A 12421-nucleotide genomic window follows, 5' to 3' on the forward strand; every position below is an offset into this window, starting at 1 on the left:
TCCAATGGGGGAAAATAATTCTGTTGAACTAGTAATATCTCCCTTAATCACAGCAACCTAGCCAAGAAAACAATAGTTTTCACAGGCTTTTATAATAAGCCCAATCATTGTCACAAATGCTTGATGACCTAGAATTACCCAGCTGGTTGCCAGCCAGCCTCATACTTTGTCTTTTCCTTATAAATCCAAGACTATAGCGTTGGGGGGAAACTTCTATTCTCCTAGGTATAAAGGACAGGCTGAGAGGAGTGGGCTAATCCATGCTTTTTTAAGAAAGAGAAGTGGAGGTGAGGAGTGGCAGGAAAAACATTGAAAGCCTCTTAAGAAAATGGTAGAAATGAGAATCAAGGTTGTTTCTTTCCCTCAAACTGAGCTTGAGGACGTAATCAGTCAGTTTCCTCCTGTAATCTCATGAAGAAACAAGTGGCACACTGGTTAATTTGAGAAAAGATTACAGCACGAGTTATCTACAAAGGTTGGACAGGATGTAGGGAGGCCACAAGTCCATGCCCATACTCCAGAAAGACAATCGGCTCTGGGCCCAGAGGGGCAACAGAGGGAGCAGTTGTGGAGGGAGTGAGTAACAAGAGCTGTGACCACCAATAGCCTAGGTCAGCCCAACATCACAGAGCCAGCCCTAGGCTAACCTCTGGGAGGAAGGGGTCTTGGGGAAGATGCCATTGTCCTTCTGCTTTCCTTCTCCTGTGAGAGCTTCCTTTTGTCAAATTCAGTCAGGAGCCAGAGGTTGGGGACCTGTTGGTAGAGTGTGTACAGATCAAACTTCCAGGACAGGGAGGTAGAGAAGGATGGACAGTGAATGGGGTTGGAAGTAGGGGCTGAAAGCAAATAAAAGTAAAAGATTTCCTGACAGAGATGGGAACCTTGATTTTGAATCTAGCTCACAGGCTTCTTGTGAAAACTTGGCAACTCATAAAATTCTGAGACTCAGTCTTTTTATTAAAATGGTTATATAATGAAAAGTTAGATGACAAAAAACTTTGAAAGGACAGACATAACACATCATTGGGGAGATAATGAGACTAATTTATGCAAAAAACATATATACCTATACGTACATATACACATATATACATATTTAACATATATAAGTACTCAAATTATACATTGTATATTTGTTATGTATAAATGTATGATGTTATACATAAGTATATGTGTATATAATATATAATTTATATAAAATGTATTATATATGGTGTATATTTAGATCTACTTATATATAGAGATATGAATAGTGGATTTTTATTCCACATTGATAAAATCCAAGATCTTAGCTAACGTTCTCTAAAGAAACATGGAGAAAAGAACACAACACCTAAGTGTTCTGTTTTATGTCTTTTCACAAGTGAATACAGTAATTACCATGCAGATAAAATAGAACATATAAGCACCCTAGCCTGTCACATCATATAACATTTAAATAGTATTTGGTAAATACATGTCAGCATTTATTTGCCCTTCTCCCTTGGTTGACTTTCAGGATGTTCTCTAGTGTTTTACTATAACAGAATTGCTGCCATAAACAGTTGTGTACTGTCTCCTTGTGTACATGGGCAAGAGATTCCCTACGGTAAAGTTTCCCTCAGGAATGGAATATCTGTATCTTAGGATAATGACAATTAAAATTTACTAGATATCAACTAATTGCACTCTGTGCTAGCCAGCAGTGATAGTGTTTCTTAGTCACACCCCCCACCAATACTTCCCATCTTCAGGCTTCTGTATTCTCACAAGTCTGATGGATTCTGATTGTCACTTAGCCTGTTTCCTTGATTATTAATGGAGTACCTCTCTCTGTTTAGTCTCTCTTTAGGTTTCCTTTTTGGTGAAATTTCCTTCCGTACCCTTTGCACATTTGACCTGTGTGTCTTTCTTCCTGATTTATGAGCATTCTTTACCAGTGAGAATAGTAATTCTTTCTAGACTAATATGTTGTAATCATCTTCTATACTTTGTAAACTTTCACTTTATTTTTTAATAGAAATTTTAAATGTGAATATAGTCAAACATCAATATTCTTTTAAAGTAGCTTGGGCTGTTACCTTCTTTAGAAATCCTTTCATACCTTAGGTCATAAATATTTTTTTCTCTTTCTTTTGTTTTGCTTTGTGTCTCAGTCCATGTCAAGTTGGCCTTTTTGTTTGTTTTTACTATGGTGGTATGAAATATAGGTATGGTTTTTTTCCACATAAATAATTTTTCCCTCACCATTTCTTAAATAATACTTTTCCTGCAGGTTTGTAACTTATTCTCTGTTGAACATCAGATTTGCACATGTGTGAGGGTATGGTTTTAGGCTCTTAATTCTGTTGTATCATTCTGCCTGATTCAGTAACAAAATCTTATTAGTATAGCTCTTTTTATTATTATAGTTCTTTTATAATTTTTATTATTGACTTTAAGAAACTGATAATAAATTTTATAGGTTTTTCTGCATCCATTGAGAAAATCATGTGGATGTGTTCTTCTGTAATCTTTTTAGGTGGTGAATTACTTTACTAGATTTTCTGATAATACACGATCCTTAAATTCCCAGGAAAAAACCAATGTGTACAATGCTGGGTATAGTTTGTTAACATTTTATGTATTTTTTACATCAGTGCTCATAAATGAGCACAGCTTATGATTTTCCTTGTCTATGCTGTAGTTGTTTTGTTTCCCAGTACCAAGGTTATCTTGGCCTCATGAGAAGAATGTTTCCTTCTTTACTGTCTTTGGAACACTTTGTATAAAAGTGGAGATACCTGTTTCCCTAATGATTAATGGAATTTGGCTGAAAACCTTCTGGGCTTGGTGAATTTTTAAAATAAATTTTGTTTCCCACAATTCAGCTTTTAAAGGTTGTGGGTCTATTGAGGTTTTTATTTCTTCTCAAATCAGTTTGGCTGGATAAATGTGTCTATCTAGGTATTCAAATTTTTAATCATAATGTTTATAACGTCTTCCCTTTTTCTAAAATCATCATTATATCTAGGTATGTCTGCATTTTCAGTGATAGTATTTTGATCACACCTTTTACTATATTTCTTGTTTAATTTTTATTAGTTTTGTCAAGGAAATAACATTTGGTTTAGTTAATCCTATCTACCTTTGTCGTATATTTTATTAATACGTGCTTCTATCTTATGTTCTTTTTTTTCCCTACTATTCAGGTTTTTATTAATTTTTAATCAGTTTAAACTTTTAAAAAATTTTTTTCAACTTTTTTTATTTATTTATTTATTTATTTATTTATTTTTGGGACAGAGAGAGACAGAGCATGAACGGGGGAGGGGCAGAGAGAGAGGGAGACACAGAATCAGAAACAGGCTCCAGGCTCCGAGCCATCAGCCCAGAGCCTGTCGCGGGGCTCGAACTCACGGACCGCGAGATCGTGACCTGGCTGAAGTCGGACGCTTAACCGACTGTGCCACCCAGGCGCCCCTAAAAATATTTTTTAATGTAGATGCTTCTCTCATTATTTTTATATCCTTTGTCCTGGTAGAAGCATTTAAAGCTCTAAATATTCCTCTAATTCTGCATTAGCTATATCTCACAAGTTTTCATGTATAGAATCATTATTCCATGTAATATATTAAAAATTCTCATAATAACATTTTATTTGACTCGGGTTATTTCAAAGTATGTTTTTATTTTTATTTTTTAAAAATTTTTTAAATGTTTATTATTTGAGAAAGAGACAGAGAGCAAGCAGGGAAGGGACAGAGAGAGAGGGAGACACAGAATCGTGGAACTCACGAACCGCGAGATCATGACCTGAAGTTGGATGTTTAACCAACTGAACCCCTAGTTTTACATTTAAGTATTATTCTATCTTGATTTTATTTGGTGAATAAAATATGCCAATTTAAGACATGCTAAGTTATCATTTTCTGAGTAAGTCAATTATGCCAATATTATTTTTTGACTAATGTATGCTTTGTACTAATGTAATGCATGACCTTTCTGATAGACTAGATTCTTATAAATATTTGAATCTTTTGTAACTCCATATTCTATACCACTGAACTCCTGTCTGTTCCTAAATCAGCACTACTTGGCTAAATATTATTGTTGTAAAACATACATTAGTATCTGACAACTTACACTCTTTATACTTCCTTTTAAATCTTTCTTGATTACACTCAACTTTGTAATCATTCAACCAGTTAAATTTCAGAACAGCTTTATTGATTTATAAAAAATGAATTCCTTTGGAATTTGGTTCAGAATTTATGACACTATGAGTTCTTATATAAAAAATACATATTTGGCCTTAGTCCCTGTTTCTGTCACTGAGCTCCTAAAACCCTTAGAATTTCCTGAATGATAAGAGCAACACAGGTAATATTTGTTGTTAATGAGGTGACAGTTGGACTGCACCTAAGACTGGGGCTGGTTGCCACGAGAACCAACCATCTGATCAGAGGGTTGAAACATTCAGTTCTGCTCCTGACCTCCACGAAGGGGAGGAGTTTGAATCAGTTGCCAATGGCTAATGATTTAGTCAATTATGTCTATGTAATGAAGCTTCCAAAAAATGCCCAAAAAAGACAGGGCTCACAGAGTTTCTGGACTGGTGAACACAGAGAGGTGCAGTGCACCCAGAGAGAACATGGATGTCCATGCCCCTTCCCCATACCTTGCCCTAAGCATCTCTTCTGTCTGGCTGTTCCTGAGTTGTATCCTTTTATAATAAATTGATAATCTAGTGAGTAAATGGGTTTCCTGAGTTCTGTGAGCCACTGTAGAAAATTAATTGAATCCAAATAGGGGATCATGGGAACTTCTGATTTAGAACCTGTCAATAAGAGGTATAGGTAACAATCTAGACTTGCAACTGGAATCTGAAGTTCAGGAGTGGGAGATAGGGGGAGGGGGCAGGTCATAGGATCCTCCAGTCTGTGGCCATTTGGTTACAAGCACAGGTGACACCAGGGCTTGAGACTAGTGTTGGAAGTGGAAGAGAGAGCAGTTAGGCAGGACTGAATTCTTAACCTGTGGAATCTGATACTATCTCTAGGTAAATAGGTGTCAGAATTCAGTTGACAGAGAATGGACCCAGTTGGTGTACAGAAAATTGTTTATGGGGTGGAAGCTCCTCCCCCCACCCCCATACACATTGAAATTGGTCTTAGAACACAAAAGAGAATTACATTAAACTAATAGATTGTTAGGGGCAGGGATGCAAATCTTTAAAATATTGAGAATTTATCCTAATAAGAACAGTTTGTCTCTGTTTACTAAGGCTTAAAAAAACAAAAAAACCCAGCTGTTCTACAGTATTATTTGTGGTGGTCTCCAAGTGCCCTCATTTCCTTTATTATCATTCGGTTTTAGTAAGGGGGTGATATTTCAGGCTAAAATGTGATAGGAGCTCGTGCAATCTTTCCTAGTTTACCCTGGTAGTGGTCATTTTTTCAAGTCATATAGAATGATGATCAAATTTATATTGAAAGCTAGATATTTCCTACCTACTACTGATACCAGTTGGTATAAAATTGACATTTCTGTCCACTACAGTTTGGAATAGATGTTTATTTTCAGCTTGTTGGGTCAAATTTTCTTTACATTTGAACATACTAAGTTATATTGTCAGTTTTATTCCTCATCATTTTCTCCTCAACCCTTGGCATTTACCTATTTGCTGTGATTTTGGATGGGTTTCTTTTTTTTCTTTCCATTTTCAAAATGTGTCTTGCTTGTATGTACAAAATCCTTTGATTTCTCCATCTCTGTCTTGAGCCCACTTCTAAAATTTATTAATTCATTCAAATAAATGGAGAGAGGCACTAATGAAGTAAACATAATTTCAAGTTATGCTGCATACTATGAAGCAAATTAGAACAAGGCAAAGAGGTGAATGGTGGCATAGGGAGGCCACTCTACATAGTGGTTGAAGAAGACCTCTCTGAGGGTATGACATGAGAACCGAGCCCAGGTAAAGCCTAGGCATTGAGGGTAGAAATTTCCACATGGAAAAAAACTCTGAAGCCAGCACAAGCTTGATGAATTCAAGAGTAGTAAGAAGGCCAATGTGGCTGAAGCACAGCTACCAGATGTATCAGGATTGGTCCAATCAGAAGAGAGAAACCAAACAGTAATTTGAACAGGGCAAGTTTAATATAGGGAATGATTAAGTATATCAGGATTAGAGTATTGGAGTAGTGAGGGACTGGCTAATAAATAAGGAGCACTCTAAAGAATATAGGAATAGCATATATAATGGAGCAATCACCAGCTTTAGGCATCAGGCCAACACCAAGCAGAGACCTTTTTCTCCTCAGGATTGAGATTCTGACCCTCTTATGGAGGACAAAGTTACGCCTTACTGGATGGCAGAGAAATCACTATGGTACTGCACCAGGGGAACTTGTTGGAAATCTGCCCCCTGGAACTTGTCAGAAATCCAACTTTCTGGGTTTCTAGGCAATGCTGTTCATGGGAAGGTGTGTTGGTAGAGGCATTCTGCTACAGAACTTCTAAAGGGAAGTGCTGTGGTTGCTGTTGGCCGCTGGGTGCTACTGGCTATTGGACACTATAGGAGCCGAGCAAAGGAAAAGGTATGAGTGCTGTAGAAGCTTGGTGCTAGAAAAAATACCCATGCTGCAGGAGTCATGTGCCACTGCAGGAGCTTAGCACTAGACAACCCACAAACATTACAGGAGACTGGTACTGGATAAGCTGGACACACATTGCAGGAATGTGCTGAGAAAGTACACCAGGGCTAGAAAGCAAAATTCTTTCTTCCTGCAGCAGCTTTTCCATTTCCCCTACTGGCAAAGCCAAAGGTCATACCAGAAATCAATGGGAAAATATTTAAAGGGCCAGATCCATTTTCACAGAGCAAGAAAAAAAGATGAATTTGGAGCAAAGAGGCAGCAAATAAATAATTGGTACAGCAGGGCAATCATGATAATGAGGTTGGATTCATACACACAGACAGATTATGCATGGCATGTTGACTACTATAAGAAATTTGCATTTTATTTTAAGGATGATTTGAAGACCTATTGGAAGGGTTTGAGGAGAGGAGAGGAGGAACTAGAGAAGAAGCAATGAGACTAGTAGGAAGTAATTACAATAAGCCTAATGTAAGATGTTGGTGTCTGTGGAGCTGATGAGAAGTGGTTGGAAGGAGAATCTATGGCGCTTTCCAATGGATTGAAAGCTGACATGCAGTTGATGCTCAAAGAGTATTCTAGCTCCCTAGAAAAAGGATGAACTCTAACATAACATATATGGGAACTTAGCGGATTGTAGAAGGCTTCTCTTTATATGACTGCCAACTCAGTTAAATAATTAGTATTGTAGTACCTTATTGTGGTTGCGTTTTAACTCATGTTTAGTTTGCTACTTATCAATCAAAATACTCAAGATTAGACTACAAGACACCATTGACATTCAAAACCACTGTGTATGTAGGCAGTTGTCCCTCAACACGCCAGACAATGCTACTAATGAGAGTAAAAATAGCCAAGAGCGATGTGTCCTTTCGGGAGGTGCAAAGACTATGAAACTGTCCCCCAGGACACCAGACCTTGTCTGGGTTTGTATATTTGAACTTTTTACTGCAATTCATGGTAAGAAATCCATTTTATGTCAAGACTAATGACAATATGTGAAGTGAAACAAGTTTCGCTAAACATACAAATCCTTATTCCATTTGTTGCATTCTTTTTTTTTTTTAATTTTTTTTTCAACGTTTATTTATTTTTGGGACAGAGAGAGACAGAGCATGAACGGGGGAGGGGCAGAGAGAAAGGGAGACACAGAATCGGAAACAGGCTCCAGGCTCTGGGCCTTCAGCTCAGAGCCTGACACGGGGCTTGAACTCACGGACCGCGAGATCGTGACCTGGCTGAAGTCGGACGCTTAACCGACTGCGCCACCCAGGCGCCCCCATTTGTTGCATTCTAATAGTTTTTATTCTAGTTAACATTTCAAGAGTAGTCATATACTTTTGCATTAATTTCTTGAACCAATAATGAGCCATAACCTTTAGTTCAAAAATGTAGGTCTGGGAAGTTTAGGAAAATTTCTCCTCACTTCTCAGTGGCTACATTTTTTGCTGAAGCTCTTCATTTGTGAGTAGTGCTACACTACACACCCGTGCTAGTTTGTAGCAGGGTACAAAAATTTCCCTTTTGCATCACCTAACTCAGGAAGAAACTGTGCTTGGGGGTTAAGTTTACATTTTAGTTTTAAGGTTCCATTTTGGATTCCAGAATTTCTAAGTTTATAATGTATCATTTATTGTCTGCCATTCACTGGACCATCTGTTCCTCAAGACTAAGAAGTTAAACTTACTTATCTTCACATCCCCTAAGATACCTAAGATGATGTATTCTACTGAGTAATTAAATAAACTTACCTTATAGCGTAATTAAATTGAACACTAAATCATGACTATCGCATGTGTTTAAATTGAATAACAGAATTTCAGAACCTTGAGATTTTTAAAAATTAGTTTTTCTATTTATATGAACATATAGCTTTATAACTTTCAAAATGATTTCAAAATTTTGAAAATTTTGAAAATTTTCTTCATAACGTAACTTTTGCTTGTTTAGTACTTTGCAGTTTTCTTGTTTTTTTTTTTTACATACTATTATCACAATTGATATTAAAATAGCCCAATAAAGCATACAAATATTCCCATTTCTATAAGGAAAAAAAAACCTGGTAGCATAGTATAATCCTCAATCTGAATCTCATCTCTTTCTATAGACTCTCCTCATTGCCCATCACCCAAATAACTCACCAACTATACCAATTACTTATTCTCCTCCACCTACCCAAAACTCATGATTTTTTTTAGCTCCATACTTTTGTAGGCATTGTCCCCCCTGACTGAAATGCTGATCTACCCTCCTGCCTCATCCTCAACTTTGCCTAGCTAAGTCCAACCTATCTTTCAAAACTCTTTCTAACCTCTCTACTTCCAGAAGTATCTAGCAAAAGTGAAATAAGTAAGACTAGTTGGGAGGATATTAGAGCAAACCAGACAAAAGTTAAGTGAATAAATAAGGAAACAAATGAGAAAAGAAGACCTATAAGCCATGTTGTGTCACCCCTTGGAATGTTTGGCTTCCAATATAATCGTCTTCTTTCTGTCCTTGGAAACAGAGCCTCTCTCGTGATACCTCCATGCCAAAGGTCCCGCTATGCCACTTACTTTGACGTTGCTGTTCTTCGCTGCCTACTCCAGCCTCATTGGTCTGAGGAAGGTACTCAGTGGTCTCTGATGTACTATCTACAAAGGCTGCGGCACATGTTGGAAGAGAAGCCAGAAAAGCCCCCAGAACCAGATATTCCTCTCCTGCCCAGACCCAGGAGCAGCTCGATGGTAGCAGCAGCTCCCTCACTAGTGAACACCCACAAAACCCAAGTAAGAGAAACTCAGTCCATTGTCTTTTGAATCACCAATTTTGGCCATAACAGATTCTCTTTTTCTTCCATTCATCCATCTCTTATTTATTCCAGTGCTGACTATTTTGTTGGTGGCTTACTCTAATGAAATTGCCCTTTCCCTTCTATCTTTTACTAGACACTTTTGCTTCTTTTTAGTATTGAATTTACTGTTCAAAAAAAAATGGTATCTAAATGCCTCTTGTACACACTAATCTAGAGTTAAGACTCTGATGATCCAGAATAATGGGAAATTGGGCCTTCCAGCTTCCTGAAGTACTAGTTAATAGATAGCTCTCACATATAACTGTTAATTACTGGTATCATGAAATATGACATTCACGTTATGTGGAACATGGTTTAACTTTTTGCATAGCTCAGAATTTTTCAGCACCTCAATATCATAATTAGAAATATTGCTTTTCGATATATAGTCTTGCTCTTCATTATAGATGTTTGAAAAAAATAAACTGTATGCTGATTTGATGACATCCCCCTGAAAATCACTTTTTGGTAAATAAATGTGTTAATAGCAACTTGAACACTTTTTCTTTCCCTCTTTCTCATTGATACCATGTATGTTGAATATGTAGAGAAAAAAGGTGTAATTTGCAGTGTGTTCCAGTTGTTTGGTTTAATTAAATATGAATTGGCTATGTCTGAAAAAGTCTACATATTCTGAAAATAAACATGAACAATCTAAGAGTATAAAGGGGGGATACTCCATTTTAGTAGTAGATGACTCTGCTCAAAGTAAAAATCTCCGTTCGTGAATCATTAAACAGAAAAACTTGTTTTAACAAATAAAAATGAGATACGTGTCTCCTCCCTATTTTCTTAGCTTTCCTGAATCTGGATCCTCATGTCTCACTGTTGAAAACTCCAAACAGAAGTTACAAAATATATGATGTTTCTCCTCAGTAGCAGGATATGGATTCTAAAAGTCTGGACGCACAAGTTAAATACTTCATAGATATCAAAACAGAAGGCTTACCCCTCATAAAAATAGGACATAGAAAATGTCAATTTTCTTGTCAATAAGAAAAGTCTTTGGATTTAAAGCCCTAAACCCTGATCATGAAGTCTACCTTTATTTCCCGTTAAGGATCTCACCATGAAGTGTAATGAAGAGGAAAAATCTCTTAGCCCTGAGGCATTTTCTAAGGTTTCGTTGACTAATTTACGTAGATCTGCAGTTCCAGATCTTTCTTCAGACCTTGGCATGAACATTTTTAAGAAGGTGAGTCAAATCACTTATGCCCTTTGATATTTTGGTGATTGAAATATAAATCAGCATGACATGAGGTACTTCTGATCATGCTGCAGAATAAGGTGGGCTGGGAACGGGACCTTGAGAAGAGAGGTCAGCCCCCAGTTATAACATGGCTTACAGCATGACCTTGTGTAAGTCCCTCTGTGTTTAGGAATGTTTGCCATTCTAAATGCTACCAAGCTTAATCTTGATGACATGAATAGAGGGCTTTTAGTAGTGTGGTGGTGGAGGTAGTCGTGGTAGCCATGATGGCAACTTAGGTTTCTATGATTCATCTCATTTCATCAAGCATTTTATATAACTGGTTCTCACTTAATCCAATGAGATCCTCATTTATCACATTTTTCACCTAAGAAACTGAGTCTTACTGAAGTTCTTAGAGTGATTTAATCATCCTGGAACATTTATTCTTGAAGTCATCTCCATTTTAAAGACAACAAACAAACCAAACTCTTAATAAAGTAGCAAATCCTTACAGCAGATCACTAGATTTTCTACCTTCACAACTTGTTATAAGTCATAGCATAGGTTTCCATTCAATATGCATTTTTTAACCATCCACTAGAATTCTAAAGATGAGAAATTAAAGGACAAGTGTGCACTTGGGAGTTAGCTAATCAGAGTTCAAATTCTCACTCTGCCACTGTCAACCTGTGTGATACTGTGTATCAGTTTCTTCATTTGAAATTTGGGTATATAATATACTTACCTCAAAAGGTTATGAGGATTAAGTAAGATAATTCACATTAAGGTCCTTACTGTGCCTGGCACTTTGTAAGTATTCAATAAATGTTGACTATTCTCAAAAAAGAAAGGAAGGAACCGAGCCTTAGAAATTTTGGTAGTCCATGAAAGCTTGAGTCCAAACTCAAAACTAGGTGTTCCAGCTAAATAGTTCATGCTCTTATGAATCCATCCTTCCACCTTTCTTTTTGTAAGTATATGGAACTAATGAGATAGAAAATAATATGTATAGAATAATGTATGTGCAGTAGCTTTATTTTCCAATTTTCAAAATAATCAGTTCAATTGTGTTCATGGAAGACAGAACATTTATTATTAACTTATCTATAAGCTCAGAGTGTTGCTAAGCAAGCAGTCATGTCTACTTCATTGTTAATACAATAATAGGCAATGGCTATAGTTTTTCTAAAAACATTGATCATCAGGGGAATAAGTTTTCAGTACTGACTGCACATGAGAATCTCTGGGGAGCCATTAAAAATTCATGTGCCCAGGCCTGAACTCAAGCCAATTAGGTCATAATTGCTGAAGGTTAGGCCCAGACATTGGTATATTTTAAATGCTTCCCAAGAATTCTGAACTCTTATTTATACTGGATTTTAAAGTTGTTTGGTAGGAATAATGGGTTTATACCAATTCATGCTGTGTGTCCTTTTTAACTCTCCTTATGAACAGTGGCACACATTTGAAGTTGTCTGGCCAGAACCGTTGATCTCAATCCTGAAAAATGGAACAGAAAATACTGGCTGATCTAAGTGGTGACTTAGGGATCCTATACTCTACACCAGTGGTCCTCAAATTTTAGCATGTATCATAACTACCTACAAGGCTTATCAAAACCCACATCACTAGGTCTTATCTTCTATGTTTCTGATGTACTATGAACCTGAGAATTTGTACTTATAACAGTTTCCCAGTTGATCCTGATGCTGCTGGTCCAGGTACAAGCCAACCAAGCAGAAAGACCCAAGGGATATGTTGTCTTTTGCTTTGTTT

At 36.9% G+C, this 12421-nt stretch overlaps 1 protein-coding gene across 4 annotated transcripts in view; it reads left to right on the top strand.

Annotated features, from left to right (window-relative positions):
* Positions 1-12421, top strand: part of UNC80 (unc-80 subunit of NALCN channel complex) — a 225416-nt gene that overhangs the window by 35072 nt on the left and 177923 nt on the right. For all 4 annotated transcript variants that reach the window (XM_040476105.1, XM_040476106.1, XM_040476107.1 and 1 more), the window contains exons 8-9: positions 9127-9388; positions 10514-10648. In XM_040476105.1, coding sequence (XP_040332039.1) covers positions 9127-9388; positions 10514-10648 — 397 coding nt within the window. The remainder of the gene's footprint in view (positions 1-9126; positions 9389-10513; positions 10649-12421) is intronic.

The sequence above is a fragment of the Herpailurus yagouaroundi genome, unplaced genomic scaffold, assembly GCF_014898765.1.
Source record: "Herpailurus yagouaroundi ecotype Mexico unplaced genomic scaffold, PumYag 140, whole genome shotgun sequence".
In the NCBI taxonomy this organism is placed as follows: Eukaryota; Metazoa; Chordata; class Mammalia; order Carnivora; family Felidae; genus Herpailurus; species Herpailurus yagouaroundi.